This window comes from Neodiprion fabricii, chromosome 2 (genome assembly GCF_021155785.1).
Source record: "Neodiprion fabricii isolate iyNeoFabr1 chromosome 2, iyNeoFabr1.1, whole genome shotgun sequence".
Classification (NCBI taxonomy): Eukaryota; Metazoa; Arthropoda; class Insecta; order Hymenoptera; family Diprionidae; genus Neodiprion; species Neodiprion fabricii.
Window position 1 is genome coordinate 32,011,360 of NC_060240.1, and position 22,052 is coordinate 32,033,411.

The window sequence follows — 22,052 nt, forward strand, 5'->3', positions numbered from 1 at the left end:
GGCGGTTCTTAATCATCGTGGCACTGCGGGACAATATCGAACAATGCCGCGGGGGTGAAAAAAATGATTGTCGGTTACAGCGTCGTGATTTAACGCTGACGTATTTCGCGTCTTTATCTCCGCCCCTCTCTTCCCCTGGTTTTATTATATATTTGATATATTTTTCAACAGTACCATAAAATATCCGGGGATAAAAAATCACCACGTCAAAGTAACGAACGACCAGTTTGAGAGTCGGCAAACAGAGCGGGCGGGCTCTTCGCACGGTTCTTCATTTATCTTCCGGATTTTAAGGGTCGCACCGGTTTATCATTTTTGTCTCCGACCTGCTTCTCCTCCTGTCACTCCGCAGCCTCCTTATCTCCTTCTTCTCTCTTTGCCATTCTCCGCGCCTTCGTCCTTCCGACGATACTCGGATAACCGACGAATTTCGCATACCGAAGAGCGAGAGGTCGCTGAATTATCACGAATACTCGTTTCGAGGCCGCTCGGAAACGTCATCGATCCGCGGGTGGTCAAAGCTACGTTAACTTTGAACTGCGGTTAAGTTTAACGCGCGTGGTCCTGCCACCTACGATAAGTCTTCCTAAAAAAGTAATACCTACGAGCTTCGATTCAACCCCCTGTTTCCAACCTGTTGCTCACCCTGTGTGCACTTCGCTCGCCGCTATACTTTTCCCACGCATACACAACCGTGTGTGGGTGTTACCTACAGGTACACGCGGTATAGCTGTGCCTTTATCCCGCAGCCTCTGCAGAGGATTAGACGTTCGCCGACGACGCCGCGACGCCATGAACTACTGCTCTGCTTTGCCCCCGAACGAATAAACCTCCGCTGGCCGCTTCGGCCTTCCTCCTTCCTCTTCGCTGCAATTTTTATGAGACTAGCAAAGCCCCGGAACTCGTGTCGTATCATACCCCGGAACTTTTGTAGCCACCAACTAAAACGCTCGCCGGCAACAGCTTGGTTAAATTTTTAGCGAAGCGATCGAAGTGGGAGAGTTACGAATTTAAAACTGGAACATTTTGTCCGGTACGTAATTGCAAAATTTTTGCGTTTCTCCAAACTGTTACTGAAATTTCCTCGAGGTATTTAAATTTTATTACGTACGCTGATCTTGAGGTACGTGCGGTTTTAAGGAGATTATCAACGAATTTTCACTCGGAATCGCGGCTTCCACAGTTTCTCGTAAACTTGGCCCGTATTTTACACAGGCTCACGCCGTTGCCGACGGATTTGCAGCCGAACTGGGGATCTGAATAATGGAAGCAAGGAGGGTTCCTATTGATCAAGAAGTTTGCCTCAATCGGCTTACCAGAGCGAATCCAAACGCATGCAGGGTTACTCCGTGATATAGTGCTAATAAAACCTGTCCATACAAATTTGATCAGAAAGTGAATATAGATCCTATTGAATCACGCTACTGTCGAATGAAAATTCACAGTCTCGATCTACGTCGCATGTTTATCGTATCAGCAAATAATTCGCGTATTTTCAAAGTTCTTTCAAACTCGAAATCTGACAACGCGTTATAGAATTCAACGTGGCAACGGATATTCCCAGTCGTTCGAAATGTGTTCGATTCCTTTGCTTTTCCTCGTCCCGAAAATGTACTGAATTAAGCGAAGCGACAGCTAGATTGCGTGAAAGCTCGACAATGGGTACCGGAGCAGACATTGCCGCATGAAAAGCACAACTTGAATAGGAGGGTGAACAATTTATTCAGTCCCGAGTTTCGCGGGTACACCAGCTCCGAGTTTTCGGCTTCTCAATATCGGTAGAATGTGTTACATCAAACATTTGTTTGTTCAGATGTCGGTAGGAGGGGGCGGTTTCGGTTATACACGGGGTGGAATTTTATCCGAACTTTTATCAGACTCTGGCCAATCTCCCGAATGACAGCCTCCAAAAATGGCCCGAGGTCAATTCATTTCGGTTGAGTTTCATTCGCTTCGAATGACGGGATTCCCCCGACGATTCTACCGACTAATAAATTCCTCCGAGCGAGAGAGAGAGAGAGAGAGAAGGACGCGAAGCACATACATGGGTACGAACCGCCTCCCGTTATCCAGACCCAATTCTACATATGTATCACATCCTGAACTCAACTTGTCCAGCGACTCGATTTTAACATCGGCGGAGAGTTTTGCCGCGAAAAAAAAAAAGAATACTCTGCGAACTTGGAGAGGTCCGTTCGTACGGCAGCTTGGAGGGTCTTGAAATTTGGCAAGAAACCTGGTGCATAAGTTGGATTATTATAGGAGGGAGTTATCGCGTCGGCAAGGAAGGTAGCTCCTCGAGGTTGAGCGCTGGAATATCCTTCGCATTCCGTGCTTTGAGAACCGTATAGCTCTATACCAGCTACTCCTTCTGCGAACGAGCTTACGAAGCGTGAATTAAACGCTTCCAGTTCGCTACTCGAAGCGCGGGGGTCTTTTTAAATCGAGAAGACTCCTTCTATCCAGACAAATGGAAACTCCCGAACGGCGTTGATACGAGCACAAAAGAGAGAATGGGACGGCGGTGACAGGAGGAAAAAGAGGGAAAATTGAGACCGAGGAAAACGCCTTTCTCCTATCCCACCCCCACCCCCCACCACCACTTCGCATTCCGAGTTCCGAGTTGCACTGTAATTCCTCCCTCGGAATATTCCATTGTCCTTCATTTTTCCCCATTCTCGTTTTTTATTAGGCACGCTACAGTAATTGGCTACAACGAGGACTCCGGATGCTACCAAGAACAACACGCGATACGTAAAGCCCCGGTTAATCAGTCTCTGAATAATGAATATTTATTCTCGCTTCAGCATAAATACTCTTCTCTACAGTCTGCAGGCTGGCGGTAGAACGCTTTTCCACTCGCGTTCGGTCCTTCGAATAATTAAATGTCTCTGCATCTTCTTATTGTATATCCACCCACTACAGCCGGTATCGTCCCCTCTTTCGAATGAAACAGATCTCGTATAAATTTCAATGATTTTCTTTTTATTTCTACTCCTGAAAGTGTTTCGCTGACTTTCCGACTCCTCGCCGTCTCAATCTAGGTATTAAATTCCTCTTACCAATTAATACCGAGACAACCATTAGGGCATTTGTATATAAGGCAACTCCGACAGACGAGACAGATTTAGACTCAGTCGCGTTGGTAATTATTTTCAGAAAAATCTCAACCTCTCCGAACAGGCTGGATAATAATCAGCGACGCGTACGGATGTTCGGAGTTTCTGAAACTCATTCCAGTTTAGTCCAATCTCTGAAGTCTAACTCTTGAGAGAAAATTTTAACCGAAATCTCGCGGCGTTACGGCGAGTAATGACTTTTAGAATAAAGTAAAAAATTGAACTTTTCTCAAACCAGATGCAGGCTGCCATTCCCATTCATAAAACTCAACCCACAAAAGTGAATACCCCGTATAATTTGAGCAAAAACTGAAGCACCGAAATGAGAAGAAGACGGGACTCGATCGAGTTGAAAAGTTTGACGTATAGTTCTTCATCCGAGAAATGTGCAGAGCGAGAGAGAGAGAGAGAGAGAGAGAGAGAGAGAGAGAGAGAGCAAGCTGCCGAATATCTCTGGATAGATTTATCAAAGGCAGCACCGTCGTTTTTTGGGATCCGCAGCGATTCATGCCAAGTGAAGATTTTCTTATGAACGTGACTACTGGAAGTGTTGGCTCCGGTATGTTGTGCTGAAAGGACACGAGGCTACCTCACTCCCGCGGTGCTTGCAGGACTCCCGAGGGACCCAATCGACTGCAATGCACTACGGAATTGAGAGAGCAACGCGTTTCTCGCTTCTGCCAGCTCCGTCGATGCGCCGGTTCAAAACTGCAACTCCGGTTCACTGCAGTGTCTTCTTCCTCCCGGTGCTTCGAGCTCTTAAGTAGTCGGAGTCCGGACCTCGATACTGCAGCCCTGCAGGTCGATATCACCCGTTTCGAGCCCTCTTCAACTTCCCAGCAATCCACACCCCCCCCTCCCCCAGACCCATACTCAAGACCATCCGTCCCCCGATATCCTCCAAGTATACCAGACACGCTCGAGAGAGTTCTAACAAGGTGTCGGATATTTATGCGAGTTACCAAGTAAATATACCTTAAAGCATAAGCGTCCGAAACTTTCAGACATCTCTCTCGCGGTGCTTGTGATAGATGGACCGGTTTTGGTTATCTTATTGGTCTCGGTTACAGCCCTGTACGTTACGTGTGATTGGAGAGTAGTACGGTCACAAATGTTACAAAGGTACTTTGATATAAATTAACTATATTTTTTAAACAATAGACTGTACCAAGAGTTGAACATTTTTTGCAGACTCGACTCTCGGAATATTCTGTGCACTGTCTGAGTATTCTCGTACGAAGTAAAAGAAAAAAGAAATAGACATCAAGAGAAAAATACTGTAAGAAATCCTCTCGACCTTGACTCGAGGTTGTATTGAAATAACGGGAATGTCACTGCGACCGTAAAAGTTGTTGAAATTAACATACTTCGAGTACTGCAATCTTGCATATTTTTCTCTCATTTTGTAATATTAAAGCTTACAATGAATGGTGTATAAAAGTGGATTTATTTCACGTAGCGTGTTTTTCGTGTCAGGGGTCTACTGCTAACAATCAAAGTACAATGGTGTTAGAATTTCAACTAAAAATACAACTTCTGTTGCAAAATTTGTGTAACAAGATGAGGTTGCTGTCGAAATTTTATGATACTTGGGATGCTCGTTCGCTGGTGAATCAAATTCAAACCAAATTCTGTCGCAAACAATGAAAAAGATCCTTTTTCATAAAAAATTTATTCATAGTTTCAAATTTTCGATATTTCAAACGAGCCTATGAAATTTCATAAAATTTTCACACTGTTTTGACAATACTTCGTTTGTTTGAAACCATTTCAAATTATGATCAGATCAGTTAACCACTGTGCATACCTACGTTAATTCGTTCAACATTGTTGAGTAGCAAATGTTTTATACGTTTGTAAAAAAGGCGCACGTTCCATTGTTACTGGAACGAAGTTCTTTAGCTAATCTCTTGAATTACACTGGAAAACAAGATTCTGAATTGGCTAAGCCTCTTTAAGCCAGTATCCACGAGTTCAGACCCGTAAAACATGCCCCGAATACAACATGCTCCCAGACCTCCAGCCTTATCCTCGAAAACACAGGTACGTAACTCTTCGTCTGCGGCTTCAGACGGTGAAAAAATATCCTCGACAACGTGCTGGAAACTATCTGGCAGTAAGAACGTTTCGCCCCAGCAAAAGACAGTCGCGATTAGCCGAGTGGCACGAATCTGGAATCTCATTATCCACACAAATGGACGTGACCATGGAGGTCTCACCCACTCGCCAAGAAATCTGTGTGTTCAAGTTTAGGCAGGAGTCCAAAAATTACGTACGTACCAGGCACACACACAATTCGCTTCCTACGTGAAACACACACGCTGCGGAACGAAGGATGCAGCGGGAAGGATTGATCGGTGCTCGAGGATACAGCGATGTCTGAGACTGGGTTAAGTCTCGGGATATCCTCGCCGATCGTTTCTCGCTACAACGAGCACACGGCGTCGAGGAGTAGGTACCGAAGTAATCCAGCAACAAGGATTTCCAAATTACCCTCCACCACCCTAGCCTATAATGCGCCACGCCCAGTGTGCAGGCCGCTCTACAGCCCTCGCCGGAGATGAGAAAGGAAAATTAACCGCGCGCCGTTTTACCGCTCGGAAGTAGAACTGCCTCAGGTTCCATTTGAACGAAGTTGCGATCTTTACCCATCCCCTTTGCCCGCCGTCTTTTTAACGACTACCTACTTCTTTACGCCACCGCCGACTACCTGCACCCGATAATTTGGAGGAGAAAATTGACTATGACAAACATCTGTGATCGGGTTGTCTCACGTGAGTACGAAACTGACTGGACCAAGTCCGACCCTTGTTTTATTGGTGAGAATTCCGAGTCGGAAGTAGAGTACAAGGCTGGTAGGTATATGACGATTTTCGAGAAACCCAAGTTGCCGAGAATATATCGACTGTCAGGAACGAAAATGTGTCGCACGGCGTACGATAATTTTGGTGAAACACGTAAGTACGTGGAAAAAAATTGTTGCGTCTGAGACTCGCGACGCGTGCTATCAGTCCAACCGTGACGACAATCCATCCCTTTCAACATTCCCCTCGTGCGCATATCGCGTACCCATACATACCCGCGTCGTGTGAAAAATGTTATAATTTATTTGCCTTTTTTCGACAGTAGAGGGGGAGGGACGGGAGTGGGGGAGGTATTTACACCCCGGTGCTACTGCAGTTCGCAGTTTTTAGTCCTCGGCACTCAGGCGTGATTTAAACGGTTTTTTGTTCGAACGTTTCACGTTTCAGGCGAGTTTAACCGCTTTTTGTAAGTGCTCACTAAGCTGGTAAAAATTGGCGTATAACTGCGCGGAGGTGAAAGTTAGTTGGTTAGCCTGGTTATACCCCGCGAGCCGTGCTCCCCCGGCGTAAATTGACTCGTAATAACTTCAACTCCATTATACATAGCCTTGTTGAACGTATTACCCGGCTTTTGTGTAGGTTCATAACTGGTACAAGACTACAAAGTGTACAATGTACATGCCCTGTGAACGTTGTCTGTACGATTCGTCCGCCGGCTGCGTTTATGCTCATTTGTCCGCAGGGGTAGATCAGTTTCCTATTCTTACTCTGAATTAATCGCCTGCGAGGTAATTTCCGTCTACATCGTCTACGACGAGTCGCTACAATACTTGTTTCAGCGATTTTTCTTTCTCCTACCAACACTCGTCCGTGAAAGAGGGTGGTTTTCCAATCGAGAAGATTAAATAGCTTCGCGAAGCTCTGCAACACGGAGGAAGGAAAACAGATGAGTTATAAACTCGCGGCATGGAACCTAAATTAACTTAAAGTAGGCTGCGCACACAACCCGAGAGTTATCTTACGCCGAGCACATGTGCGGACTAATGCCAAAAGTTTTCCCTTGATAAACCTTTGCCGGTAGGCACGTACCCTAAGTCCTTGGCGCTAATTGCGCAAAGTAGATTACCCGGGAAATTTCCATTCCTATTTACATCTGGATTATAATTCGTTTTTAATTTATTTTTATTTTATTTATTTATTTAATTTTTCACCCAATTTCTGCCCGTTCAAAAAAAAAAAAAACACCTCGAACAGTTTGCAAGGATCTTTTGCGTCACGCGTATCGCTCTAACCCTCCCTGTTTGTGAATATTTTGGCGACAACGTGGTGGGATCGACGAATTACGGACAGGCTTGAAATTGTTGGGAAATAAAGCGGCGTCGCGTAAACAATTATTTATCCAATTACATGGCGTGGTTTATTTAGCGTTTCTCCCAGGGTAACACGTACCCACGCACGGGTGACTCGGATAGAATTGATGTCAGCCAGGAAATTATCTCAACTTAGGGGACGAGTGTTGTAACGCGTTGATGCCAAAAAAGTGGTGCTTAACTTTTTCGATTGCTGTTTTTTTCATCCCCTCGTATACGCAGCTGTGTAATACTGTCAGTCTCTTTTTTCCGGATAACATCGTTAGCTTGGTCATCTTCGTCCTCTCCGCGTGACCCGCAACAAAGTCGAATAACATAATTCAGTTCTGCCAGAGCCGAGCTCGGACGAACGGAGAGACGGTCGATTGGGAAAGAAAAACCAGAACGACTCGGGCAGGAAAGACCAAGTTCGGGATTCGGAAAGTCCGAGAAGCTGCCTGTCGCAAAGATTTATAATCGAGGGGATAACTTTTCCACAAAAGACCTGCGACTCGCGGTTACCAAACTCCCGCGCAAGCTCTCATCGAGTTTACTGCCCCGCGAAATCGAAAAAAAATCTTTAGAGCCTTTCGTTTATCGCGTACATATCCAAGCGACTATCAACTTTTCAACTTTTAAAATACCGAGCTTAAAATCAAGACTGCGGTTTCATATTTCGCTGTTTGATTAAAACTCGACAAAATTGGAACCATGCTAGTTGCACTGCGGCAGATGAGCCACTCCTAATGAGTGGCTTTGATGGTAACGCGATTGAAGCTTCCATCGTGAAACTACAGCAACTCCTGAAAGGTATTATCCGCTTTTACGGTTCACTCATATTCGGGCCTCTCCGCGTAAACCGCTCTATCTCAATCTTTCCTCCGCACCTTGGACTTTGCTGCATTACGTGTAACATGGAAGGTACTCTTCGAGAAGAAGATTCATACCCGTATTTATTACTGTCGCGTAAAGTGTGAACAAGTTACTTGTAGACTAAGTTTCTGATGACAGCGTCGCCTTATTTATGATCCCATTATAGGGAAGCGGTTGAAACGTGACGAAAAATTATGAGAGACTATTTTCTAAACCATATAAATATATTCCTTTCCTCCGAGTACCCATTTTTCATCGCAATATAGCTTGCAGCTTGGAATCTCATTCCTCTTTAATCATTGCACGTTTGTAATAAGTTGATTTGAATTGAGAACAGGTTTTTCATCACAGTTGGTTCGTGGACCGTTCCTCTGAAATTGAACTTTTTGAATTCAGTATTCTCAGGTAGAGAGTAATGGCAGAGTAATTAATCAACATTGTTTTTATTGCTAATCAATCACCGTCAGCACCAGAATATGGCTAGATACGAGAAGGAGATTATAAAATCAATTTGCGCTCGTGTATGTACTACAAACGACATGCTAACTGCAATTACTTCGGTCTAGAGAACTAAAAGAACGGTTATGAATTGATTTGAGAAATGGGAAAAATACAGCTTCAGTCACGCTGTAATTGTTTTCTGAAACAAGTCCAACGGAAAAAGTTACGCCACTGTCGAGGGTTGAAGCTTTTTGTAACTCGTTGCAGGTCATACATCACCCGTAGAAATCGATGATGGTAATCACACGGGCATTGTAAAAAATCTCATCAAAATTTCCCCCATTCATTATCCGAGCGTCTCTTCTTTGAGAATGACTGGAAAACTCTATCGAGAGAAGTAAGACGATTTTCTTGATGTAAGACCTCCGAGTAATTTGTATTGTTCTAGGAATTTCTAACTATTGTCAGATGTCTACGATCGGTAAACTGATATGAGTTTCAAAAAATCGGAACCTTCAGTCACAACTGTTATGCTTATCATTAGTCACGCGGTATCCCGGAAAGCAATTACGTCGCGACTGAATCCGTATTGCCCCATTCGTCAACGTCAATTCAGACGGAACCGTTCAATTCTTCGTTGAATTCCTTCATCCAGAGCAGCAGTACGGTTTGGGAAATGTGCTTGCATACAATCTTGACTAAATGCATATTTAAGCATTACGCCGAAATAGTATTTTGTGATTCTACACCGTAAGTTGCGAGACGATATTAACGATTGCATTAGAAAAATCGAAGAAAAATACATTTGTGAAAGAATTCGATGTGTCCGTGAGCACCCCTCACCTCTCCATCTCAAAGTACAGATTGAAACGTGCATTGATATTCATCCCTGGGTGAGAGGGCGTGTAAAGAGGTACGAATACAGAGTGCGAACAAGGTGAAAATCCGAGACACGAAAGTGTCGGCGACGCGTGAATTTGATGGTACGAATTAAACGAGGTCTGGGTGTTGTTGTCTCACCGTGCGGCGTCCTTGGAACGTAGAGGTTCAAGTAGAGGCAGTCCTCGCTGTGGTTGGTGAGAATGGGGGTTATTTTTTGAAGATAGGCCCGCCTCCGAGCGGACTGGGCATCCTCCGGACGCGGCGGCCTCTGGGGGCAGGCGGGCGGCATGGAGTCGGCGACCCTGGTTCCTCGCCAGGGCGTCGGTGTAACCGGAGGCATGTAGCGCAGGGCCCCGGCCGGCGGCGTGGCGTAGGGAACGCCGAGGTAGGCCTCGACGGCGGCGACCCTCGCGACGATTCCGCGCAGCGCTCCGTACCGCGTCCGCACGACCCTGGTCCCGTACTTCTGGCCCTCGGCGAGGGCCGCGACCCCGTTGCTACCGAGGAGGACGACCTGGAGGACGGCGGCGATGCCCAGGGCCCGAAGGGCCGCCGGTTTCCATCCCTCCTGCTGATCTCCGCCGAACGAGGCCCTCTTCTTCCTGGTAGCAGCGCAGGTGGGGGGCGTCCGCATCGCGTCACGCCGCCGCGGGTCTGCCTCCCCGGGTCCCGCATCTGTTTTGGGCCTCGCTGGCCCTCCGTGCAGGATAACCTTCGGATGACCGGATGCCCCCCCGCTGGCCTGTCGCGTCGTACCAAGTTTTACGTCTCGGAAAAATATGAGCCTGAGCTTTCGATCCCGTTCGCTCCGAGCCTGCTGCCGCTACCGTCGACAATGACAACCACAACTTTAACCGATCGACCGGCTTCTGGTTCCAGTCCATTTCCCAGGACTCGCGACCCTGATATGTTTGACGATCCGTTACCGCTGCGTACTCGAACACTCGGCCGATACTCGCTGAGAGACTTCATCGGCGACGCGGTGGTTGCTCGATCGCGTTTCGGTCACTGTTCCATCTCTCTTCTATCTCTCTCTTTCTCTCCTCCCCTCTACTCTCCAAGTCAACCGGTCGACGATTTCTCGCCGTCAACCTTCGTCGAGCTACTTCATCTAACGGGGGATGGAATTAGTCTGTCATCTGGGGAAGCCCATGCTGAAGCGGACCCAAGCTATCAATTCCTGTATCAATTCGTTAGGAGCGGCTGTGGGGAGGTTGCATATCAGAAGATCCGACACCGGTGATCTTTCGCCAAGACGGAGTGTAGGACAATCGGTTTCCCCCACCCCACAGTATCAAAGTGTCACGCTCCAACTCCAAAGTGCTCAAGCTCCGTTGTGCAATTCCGTGACACGGCTGTCCTCCGGAGTACGGTCCGGCACGTCGAGTCTGGTGTGCCGTCGTAAATAGCCTCGTAACCGCGTTACGTCCGTTCGTCGAAACGAGGCGAGAATCGGACAGTTTCCGATTTAGCACCGCGTACGCTCCTCTGCGTCAAATCCTTCAATAGCACAATTTCGAAGCGTTCGTTAGGACCATATTGTCAGTTCTCTCGCGTTCGAAAGCTCCCGGATACCTCCTTACCAAACCGAGCGACGAAACTTTGGTAAGCAAACACACAAGGCGAGGGTAAACAGGTCCAATTCCTTGCACAGGAGCAACAGCTTGCCGGGTAGAAACACTCCGAGTTAGGTCCGGTCAAGCGAGGGTGGAAAAAAAAAATGTGCGAAAACTCGAGAGGAAGGCGGCGGTGAAGGAGACGAATCACCTGGCAAGCTTCATCCATCAACAACTCTGTTCTCTCAAACTTGGCCGAACAACAACAACAATATCCTTTCGCGCGTCGATCCGCACATTCCGCAACTACGACACTGTCCCGCGACTATCATGTTCGGAAAAAAAAAAAACAAAAAATCGAACCAAGAAAATAAAAATAAAAAACAAGGAATATTTAGTGTAAAAAGTTTGTTTCCTTCATCGAACTCTTCCCAGGATTCCACGTTCCCGTATCCTTTCCCTTTTTATTCCTTCTACCGTAAACCGCAGTAACTCCTGCCGGGTATCGAAACTCCGGAACAGCTGCGTGCGGAGCTCGACGCCGGATTCACCACCCTCGGCCTGTGCAGATACCGCGTAAGTGCGGCTCGCCCCGTCGACGACACCCTGTTCGAGACGTATTCGCCCAGGGTCTACTGGCGCGAACCGGCGCGAGCCACCGGGTCTCACAGGGCGCTTTAGGGCGCCGGGACGCGAGCGTCGGGGCGCCGGGGTCCAGGGCGCAGACGCGCCAACCATCCCCTGGTCGGCGTCCGATCGATAACTCGACGGCAGACCCTGACTCATCTCGCCTCTCCCTCGCTCCCTCGCCTCTTACCCGATCCGCTGAAGGACGCTGTTCCTTGAAGCCAGCCAGCCAGCCAGCCAGCCAGCCAGTCAGCCTCATCCTGCTGCCTGCCGTGCCTTCGACGCGATTCGGCCAGGGCTTCTTGCTTCCTTCGACGCCCGACGCTAGGTTACACTGCTCAAACTTGGGCCATATATAGAGGGATTTCCAGTCGGTACGCACCGCCCGACGTCGGGACGGACGGACTCTTGGCTTTCGCCTTAACTTCCCTGTGAATGGTGTATCAACAATGGGGAGAAAAATATACTTGGCGTAACAACATCCTCGAGTTAGAGCCTCGTAAAGCATTTTTCTCACGGTGACACGCATTATGCCGGAATCATGAAATTTTCAGAACACTCGCCGCTTCCCTCTTATCCGGCTGCTTGTTGCTTTCTTCGATATTGGATTCTCGTATACGGCTAACAGCTTTTCATTGAAAATTCCCCGTTTACAAGTTACGCTTGACAAGAAATAAAAAAAAAAGGAAAAAAACAAACTACTTCACCGTTCGTAAATCGACTGCGGTTTAATCGAGGAGCGCCTTTTCTTCCTATTTACTGTTACCGTCGAACAGACTCGTCGGAAAAAGGGGTGACCGATAACGCAGTAGTTCAAGCAGCTGCTGCTGTTGCCGGTGATGCCTGTTGTATCGAAAACGGTTTTTTCGCGATATTAGGGATTTCTTGGGGGATGAAAAAACGGCATTCATAAATTTCAAAGCGTTTTGCAACGCGCGCGGCGTGAGTTCGACAGTCCTTTTTGCGGTCGATAGCATTTCTCAAGTGATATCGGGATAAGGGGAAGCTGGCAGGAACGAAATTATTTTTAAAATTGAGACATGTCTCTTTTTCCTTAACAATTGTATCGCTGAAATCGATACGAATACGATAACTTACGATGGTGTGTCAGGCTCGAAAATATTGTTAATTTTCATTTCTTAAATAACGTAATTACGAGATAATAAACCAATGTAGCCAACAGACTAAAAGTGTTTCTTCCTCGCTTTTTTACACATAAATTTGTCACCGGACAAAACCATACTCAGCCTCGCTTCGCGGACTTGTTTTAGTACGGACGTGTCACCGTAAGAGAGATGTCCGTTCCCGCGTAAAAAACAAAATAGAAAAAGACCAGCAGCGATGCCGTTTTTCATACCTTGAGAAATACGAGTCGTTTAAAAACTCGAAACGTTCGTATTTCGTCCCGTGAAGAACGCTTTGAAATTCGGCGACATAAATTCGTTTTTTTTTTTTTTTTGTCTTTTGCTTCTTTATCATTCTCGTGTTCGTTGAAAAAAATCTCGAGAATCCTGGAGAATAACAGTTTTTTCGCACATCCTGCCGTGTAGAACAACTTTGAATTATGAAAGTGACAATTTTTTTTTTTGCGTTAAAAAATTGATGGAGAATTTTCACATAGTCGTAAGGAATAGAATTTTCACTAGAAATTTTTATCGTTCCCAAGCATTATACTGCAGGAATAAAACACCACTTCGGTTATAGATTCGTTCTAAAGACATAAAAAAAGTGTGCACTTTTTCTCAGTGAGCTCTTTGACGCTCGTGGTTTCTTTGGTTAACGCAGCTGTTCGTAATGCAAATCGCGAAATAGCAGGCTCGATCCGAGAAAGCCTTTCTGCTCATCGAACAGTAAACACAAGCTATCCCAGACCGTTTGCATCCCGGCACTGCAGGATCATCATTCTTAATTCTTATATAAGACTGGAGCGAGTCGGGAAGGAATAACGAATCGTAATTTTGGCTCGTCCTCATTATTCCTATATTCTTCTCTAGCGATTCATCCTTATTAAACCTTTCACTGCTGCAGTCACCCCTCTTCATAATTCCTCGCTAGCTTTTAGCCCGAGCATCTTCTCTCCGCCGGTCTTTTCTTTCTTTTAGAAATTTCTCAATTCCACTTTCATAGTCTCGCTTTATACAAGCTGCAAGAGAGTTGGGAAGAGGAGGAGAGTGCCTCAGTCACCTGTAAATAAGTAAAGGTAAACTCTGACTGTGGGCTTAGGTATGATACGAGGAAAGATGAGGGCTGGTCGAATAGAATTTCCCTTTGTCTCTAACAATAACTTTGAATCCTCGCAGACGTACCGATACCGATGATGCTCAAAATCGCTTCGCGTCTATTCAGTCAACTTTACATTCGGGAAAAAAATCTAAAAACAGATTAACTCGCACTTCGCATCCGGCTTCCGACGAAAAAATCTGATTCTTTCAAACCGGGTGATAAGAAGAAATCCAAGGGGATGAAGGTCGCCTCTTCGAAAACGTCCTGCCCCGAAGCCGAGCCTCTTCTTATAGGAATACTCTTAATCGAACGGTTCCAATCTCGCGATCATTTGGCTATTTACCAATGTAGGTCACACTCTGGGCTAGACCATGAATAGGTATTGCTTTATCGCAAGAGTCGTTTCGTCGCTATACTGTACAGGTTGAGAGAAGAGTTCGGCATCGAGACGAGGCTCTAAATACGTTATTTTTTACATTACTCTAGCCTGGAATGGAAATTATTTACGTAATTAAATAGAAACATTCATTACATCGTTGCAACTTTGACAGTGGCACACTTTCCGTTTGTCTGAAGATTATAATTATATCACGAATTTATGCCTGTATAAATAATTAGAACGTCCAGGTACTAATCGAATCTTTGCACTCATGTAACCACCACGTGTGCCTAATTCTATGGCAAATTGGTCAATTTTTTTTTTTCACCGTAAATCCGAAATTCCTCCGGTTACTTTTGATTACTTTCAACGATTTAACCATATTCTTTGAAATATCCTCCTATACGTATTTAGAAGATCTTAAAATTCGTGGCTGCAGTTAAGCTGCAAGAGAACGACAAAAAAAAGTGGGTTTCCTTGTTTCTGAAGCACTACAATAGGTACTGGTTTTTTTTGTTTTGTATTTTTATTTTTTATTTTTTAATCACAAAGCTGAGCGTCGGCTGCCGGTTCAGTTCAGCTAGAATGCTCTACATTCTATACATACACATGTGCATGTAACGTGTGTACGATGTACATAGAGGCGTGTTACGTGCACTCGTTGACCTGGAAAGTATTATATGGAATCTTTGAGATATATAGCATAAAATAGAGTAATAATCCCGAGTATACCTCAGACCTTTATATTAATATTAATTAAAGCGAACCCTGTGAAGTATCTGGGTAATGAACGGGTTCAGCTTGTGGTATGGTGCAAGAAGAGGTGGAAAATGGAAAAAAGAAGAAATAGAACACTGCTATTAAGATGCAATATCAGAAGGATAGTGGAATAAGAGAATGAGAGGGAAATATTGAAGTTTGAATCATTAAAGTGACGTTTGGACAGTTTCGTCGTTAATTTCTTGTGTTGTAAAACATTTAGCCGGCAGTTTAAACCCCACGGTTAGATATACGTATACCTATTATGTCACAAGATGAAAAAAACAAACCACTTTTTCCAAACAATACGACCAACTTTTCACGATAACTTTCGCGTTATAAGTTTTGACTTGATGGAAAACTTTACCGGGTATACCTATACACACATTCTTCCGTCAAAGTTCTGAACATTTCCGATAGGATTTTCATAAAACTTGGTCGCTAAGAACTATATCACACACCATACCTCCTACACGTATCTCAGACGCGTATAAATCCATGTCCTAAGTCGACGTACGTGTAACGTACGTTGGTATATACACACGGACAATACGGACAACTCCGCTGATCAAATTTCGTGTCAGATTTGAATCCTGAATGACTAGTTTAATTTGAATTCACCAATGTTTTTCCGCTCTTTGGTACATACGTAACTCTGCGGGGTGTTTAAAGTCAAGTAGTTCCGGATAAGTGCCAATTTCCGCCCTCGTTTCTACCTGCCAGGAAAGAACCCGCGAGTTATATCTACCTATACCTGGCACTACGCTTCGAGGATTGATGGTCACGTTTACATTTTAGGAGCTTCCCGGGCTATTGGACTGATAATCGCCACCCGCTTTACCGTAGCGGGCTACTAATTGCGCCCGCAAATATCTTTGGCCATTGACCAATCGCTGCCTCGAACTTGAAGAGACACGTTAAAACTCCCCGTCGAAGCGTTTACTTTCGCACTGACTGTTATAGGCGATCCTTCGGCGCGGATCGACGCAGCGAAAGTTTTTCTGGTTTGATTTTTGTGCTAATTCGATTGGAAGAATAAGTGAAAAACGACAGTTTTCAGTTCACAGTTTCAAATCGAATATAATCATATTTTAACTTGGAGGTTAACACGCGAAAATAGTAGAAGCAAAGTGGTGTGTTCGTCGTATGGAATAAGACTGTGAATAATTTCTATTTATACTGCATTGTATCGATTGACTGGATAGCAGAGACCGCTGCAGGTCAATAAATAAACAAAGTAACCACTGGAGCGAGATAAGAAAGTGTAGAGAAAATAGCAACCACTTGTTCGAGTATCAAAGAGCTCGCCTTAAGTTGCGGGGCGTCGATTATACCTCGGAATGTTTTTGATTCTTCTACTTGTCTCGGCGGTTCATCTGCCGGAAATTGTGCGAGGAGCGGAATCTGGATCTGGAGCAATCGCGACGGCTCCACTGACTTTGGTCAAGACGACTTTTAAGTCGTGGTACTCGACGTACAACTTCTACAGGGAGGAAATCAACTTGGGCTATTGTTGGGTAAATTATTTCTTGGACATTCCAACCCTCATGGACACTCTGGCCAATGCTCGGGCGATCGAAATCAACTCCGACAATCCGTCGCCGCTGTTGAAAGGCCTAAACGGGTTGTCCAGCCCGGTGTCATCGTTCCCGAATAAAAAATTCGACGCGGACACGGACGTCATCGACTGGAAAAGCGTCGACAGTGATAAATATTCTACGGAGAACGGCGAAAATGACGATTACGATCGTGGGAGTGGAAGTGGGCCGCCTCATCGCCAGGAGGACCATTACTCTCAAGGGACAGGAAACGCCGCCTCGAAATGGGACACCGAGGACGACAATGCCGGTCAATTTACCGGGAATCAGGAACCGTACAACAACCCAATTTCTACCCAGGCCCAGCAACTTACCACCGATCAAAATTCACCCCGGAACATTTATCTCGGTGAGCATTACACGGAAGAAGACCGTCGTTCTTCGGCCAACGGTTCTCGGGCGTTGACGACAGGCCGGCAATTCGCGTCTCCGGGCCTGAACGACCTGCTTGTTTCCCTGCTGGGCCTCAATCCACCCCCTGGAATCGGACCGCTTGCGTTTGGCGGGAGAACGAACCCGACGATGTTGATTATGGCCAGACTGATCGGCATCTTCGTGAGGCTCGGACGCCAGGTGATACAGACCATTGAAAGTAGGAGCTACTTGGCGTGCAGCAAGGACTATCTTATCTCCCAGTTCTTCCGATGGATAAAATCGTGAAGGCGCTGCAAGATAAGAGTCAGTTCGTCGATGTGTACCTTGCTCTCTTCCCCGAGGGAGATTGATGGATTGTTTTCCCTTACTACAAGAACGTATATCACCTACATATCTATCCAGTGGTGAATAGCCGCGGTGATGTTTTGTCGAGGAGGCATATCGAGGAGATACAGTTTCGTCAGCGAGTCTGCCGGAACGATACACTATTGGAAATAATCTGTGTGCAAAGCGTTGAGACTTTCTGTATATTTCAAAATTAATACTTGTTTCAATTATATTTTACTTACGTATAAATACTCTTGTAAATGTGCGATGCGGTAAATTTCAAAGATGTATTTATGCGTTTTATCGCCATTGTCGGATTACAGACAGATTTTTAGACTTTGAAAAATATCGAACCTCCGTCGTTTCTTCTTGATAACATTCCGTTGTTCCACGAAAATTCAAATTGCTTTCTCCGTCTGCATATCTCTGGATTCTTTTTGTCTTTTTACAAGAAATATTTTATCATTTTCATTCCCCTACGCTTCTAGAACGACTGTAGAAAAGATACCGTACAAGCAGCTTTCCACGTCAGCTGTTACGAGACGGTGATTTTTCTCTCGATGTTACGGATTTCACGTGGAAAATTTACATCTACCTTTGTACATTATTATACCAACCTATGCTATTTTCGTGATGTAAAGATAAGCCAAACGTAAAGCCACAATTTTTTATCGCTATCGCTGTTATTGTTATTAATATATTCAACCGTACGAGGTGGAGTCTTTGAATTTTTTCATCAAAGGAAGCTTTCGGAATCGGTAAACAAAAACCGGGGCCGATTGAAGCTGAAGCAGGTATATCTCAGTGCATGTACACCACACTAGCCGGAGAAATGAATATGAAAGTATAAGGCGGTATCATAGAGAGAGAGTATAAGATAGGAGATGGCAATTTAGATCCTTTGAAAAGGCTTTCATTCAAAGCGTTGCCAGAGTTACATAATGCCCGATGTGTACCCTAGGAAATTGCGACCTCTCAGGAAGAAAAGAACCACTTATCGCCCCCTCGTTAATATTCAATTCCTAATTACCTGCAGATTCTTCTCGGCGGTAAACGAGAAGGTAGAGAAGAAAAGGAAGAGAGTAAAAAAAATCAAAAAAAAAAAAACAAAAATCGCGGCCACCTACCCTGCAAATGAGTTTCTTGTACACACGAGGGCTTTCTCTCTCTCTCTCTCTCTCTCTCCTTCGCTCTCTCTCCCTCTCTCTCTTCATCAGAACTGAAGTGAAACCCGCGTTATACGTACCTACATCTGCTCGAACAAAGCGCAACCTTTGCCTCTCATCCGTCCCATACGTTACAAACGTGCCCATACGCAGCATGACGTATTTCTTTGCCGGAAATGGTTTTTTGCATTGAATTCTTGAATAACTGCAGTCGTCGGTCTCGTTTACTTTCTTACCCCTGAATTCTCCGCAGGTGCCCGCCGCATATCACTCGCAATAACGGACGGTATTGCGATGATAAAAATTCGAGTGTTATATACCGCATCGGAAAGGAAGGGAGATACGTGGTGGTATATCCTTCGCGGGGAAAAATATCTATACGATTCGTAATATACCTCTACCTACCTACCCGTAGCCATGGTTGAGGGTTGAGGGTTGAGGGTTGAAAGGAGAAGTAGGGAGGCAGAAAAGGGAGGAAACACCTCCATCGGAAAACCGAGAGGCAGGGAACGCGCTAAGGAAGTGGAAACGACGGGCCTGGAAGGTATATATGTATAGTGATGAGAACGGAATCTATCGTCTCTCTCATTAGAGCCTGAAATATTTCGGGAATTCGTGATGAGGATGGCCTCAGCTACCTTTCGAGATCGTATTTTCGATCCTACGTTCTTGCCTTCATGGTCGAACCGAGTACACACGGTTAACCCTAACTCACCATCCCCTTATCGTTCGACGAAAACAAAACTTTGTCGTTACGGACATTTTTTAATACGGCTAGTTACCTCCTTCGATATATAGTATATTACACGTGTATGTGAAATGCGAAAAATAATTCTGTGCGGACTTCGGTAGACTAAGATTTAAATAGGTGTTAAATTTTCGATCTGACCCCAAAAATTGTTCTGCAAAAGTTCATATTGGACATGTTTTACGATGATGCGGGACTTTTTACACATGTAAGCGGAATCGCGTGTCTGAAATATTTCGGCATATCGCTTTAAAATCTTGTCTCACTCAACACTTGACGGAAAGAAAATCTTCACCGTCAAAATGTACATCCAATTTTAAGGTGAATTCAACGCCCTTACAGAAGACAGATAATTTTATTGTTAGTTCGGTGCCGCGTGCGTGCAGAGTCATTCAGTTTATACGTTATGTGCGTATAAAATTACTTTATACCGGGGTGAAAATTGATGGTGAAAATTGAAAGCGAGTTATTCCGGGGCGGCAGTTCTCGGGTATCAACACGCCGATCCTGGATTGCTCTAGCCCCCGGCGAGAAGGAAGGGCTGCCGGTATCCTAGAAGCGTGCAATAAACGGGTATGGGGATGAGGGGGGAATAGGGAAGTAATAGCTGCAGGGGAATGCCGGCGCGCCCCTCAACTTCGCTTCGCTTTCCGCGCGATGGAGTCGCTGATTCGGCTAATGTCATCATCCCTACTGACACGTGGAATGCGATCCGGCTAAGGCGACGCCGCGGCGTGTCTCTTCGCCCGGGAACCTGGAAGACGTAGGGATATTTTGCCAAACTGCGGCACGCCGCGGGGGACGAAGGACGGGGGAATACCGCGATAAGATGCCCGCCCGACACTCCGTGCTAACAATCTCGCGCAATTATGGGTACATTTTCCTCTACCCGGAAGCTCCCGATCGTGAATTAGGAAGAAACTTAGCTTAGCTTCGATACAAAATTACAGGGAACGAGATCGTTACATCCGAACTCGATGTTAATTGAATAGGAAGAAAAATTACGAAGACGTGATTCGAAATCGGTGAATTTTGTTGAAGAAAAGAATAAAAAATTTGTTTGACATGAAATTCGTGTTTTTTTTTTTTGTTTTTTTTTTTCAATGCCAAAATCGTATAACGCTTGCCTAATTTTGATGCGGAATTATCTAAAAATCGTCTGAAAACAATTTATGCTACAACATTAACGTATGTTCTTCGATCCGACATTATTTCTTGAGTGTAACGTTATTTTGCATAAAACATTTTTGCGATCGACCGAGAGACTCGGGAATAAATTCATCGCAAGTGATTCGAAGAAAGTTAATTCACAAACGTAATGGACTTTGATTAATCGAAATTGGACTAGCGATGTACATTCGGCACTGAAATTATGGTACGGTGGTATGATTGATCCGGAATTCGTGAATTGAGACACATTTGATTTATTTATTTTATTGAATTTTTTTTACTATATTTACGAATTGTTGATTAAATTTCATTTGATGGATTTGAGTCACAGCTTTTGAGCCTCGGTTTCTTCATTCCTTCTCTCGACACTACACGCTGAATCGTTTATTCCGTCTTCTCCTTTAGCATCGATAATTCAGTACTCCTTTCTCATGCCTGGGAAGGAACTGCTTTCATAATTCTCTGAATTATGCATAGCAGGGACTTTCGCGACACCCGGTATATTGAATGAGTCTAATTCAGCGACAAAGTGCGGACATGTATGAGAGAGGCCCGTTAGTCACTTAGTGTCTTTGGAGTTTAGCCATGTAGTGAATTGAAAATTGACCCGGTACTGAAATAGTTTGCATAGCGGTTTTAGCCCCCGATGTATAATGCGAAGGGAATTACACGCGCGATAACGCATTTCACCTAACGATCCAACGGGCAATGTATTAAACGATGCCTAAATACCTGTGACGTTATACCGATACGCGTATTCGTGGAAACCGAAGTGCGCACGGCGTTGATTGTGAGAAATTTCAATATATCTAGCGTTTGTCCAGATCGGCCGTAATTTGCTAGTTCTGCACATCGAATGAGGCATTTTCGATTTATCGCCTGGATGATCGATACGTCCATTCGTTTTCCTATAATACGGGCATTCGAGTTTATTCACGTTTATATATCCACCCGCGTATTCATCAGTTGGTCAAGCCTTCTTCAAAGGCAACCGTATAAGCGCACATGAGCAGCGGTCTGCATTGCAGTGGTTTAGTACCTGCACACAAGTATAGGTATACGATGTAGAAACCTGTTAGCGAAAATCGGACACACCGAGAACGCGCACCTGTTGTACACGAATAGCACGAAGCCCAAAGTCGATAACATCCACGCCAATTGTGCTTGATAATTCCTGTGTCAAACAATCGTCTCCGCTTAACAAAGCGTTATTCGTTATTCAGCAACTACGTAAATTAATTCGCAGTTTATCACATTATTGGAATTCATTATTCCATGTGTATAACGCAACACGTATCGACACTTTTTTGTTTTATACAGGTTCGTTAATTCTCTGAAGGGTGGGAACTGGCGAAACTTTAAGGGAATTCAAGTTAAAGATTAGAGATTGATCGAATGTCAAACATGGTTGCGGTTACATTTTACGCATGCAAAATAAAAATCGTTCTTAGTGAAACGTATGTTATAGTCCACCAGAATATATGAGACAAATTTTTTCTGGTAGGCTTATCTCTGTTCAGATTCGAATTGAACATGAACCATGAGTGAATCGGTGTTATAGTATTTAAATTAACGATGAATTTGAATCATGTAAACTTGGAAGTTTATATTCTTTAGTGCACGACCTAAATGTCAAAACGATTTTTACACAATCTA

At 44.9% G+C, this 22,052-nt stretch overlaps 1 protein-coding gene across 4 annotated transcripts in view; it reads right to left on the reverse strand.

The window, feature by feature from the left end:
* Window positions 1-11,667, reverse strand: part of LOC124176004 (neuroligin-1-like) — a 72,208-nt gene extending 60,541 nt beyond the window's left edge. For all 4 annotated transcript variants that reach the window (XM_046556760.1, XM_046556762.1, XM_046556758.1 and 1 more), the window contains exon 1: window positions 9,607-11,667. In XM_046556760.1, the coding sequence (XP_046412716.1) occupies window positions 9,607-10,102 (496 nt within the window). In that variant the 5' untranslated portion in view covers window positions 10,103-11,667. The remainder of the gene's footprint in view (window positions 1-9,606) is intronic.
* Window positions 11,668-22,052: the final 10,385 nt, after the last annotated feature.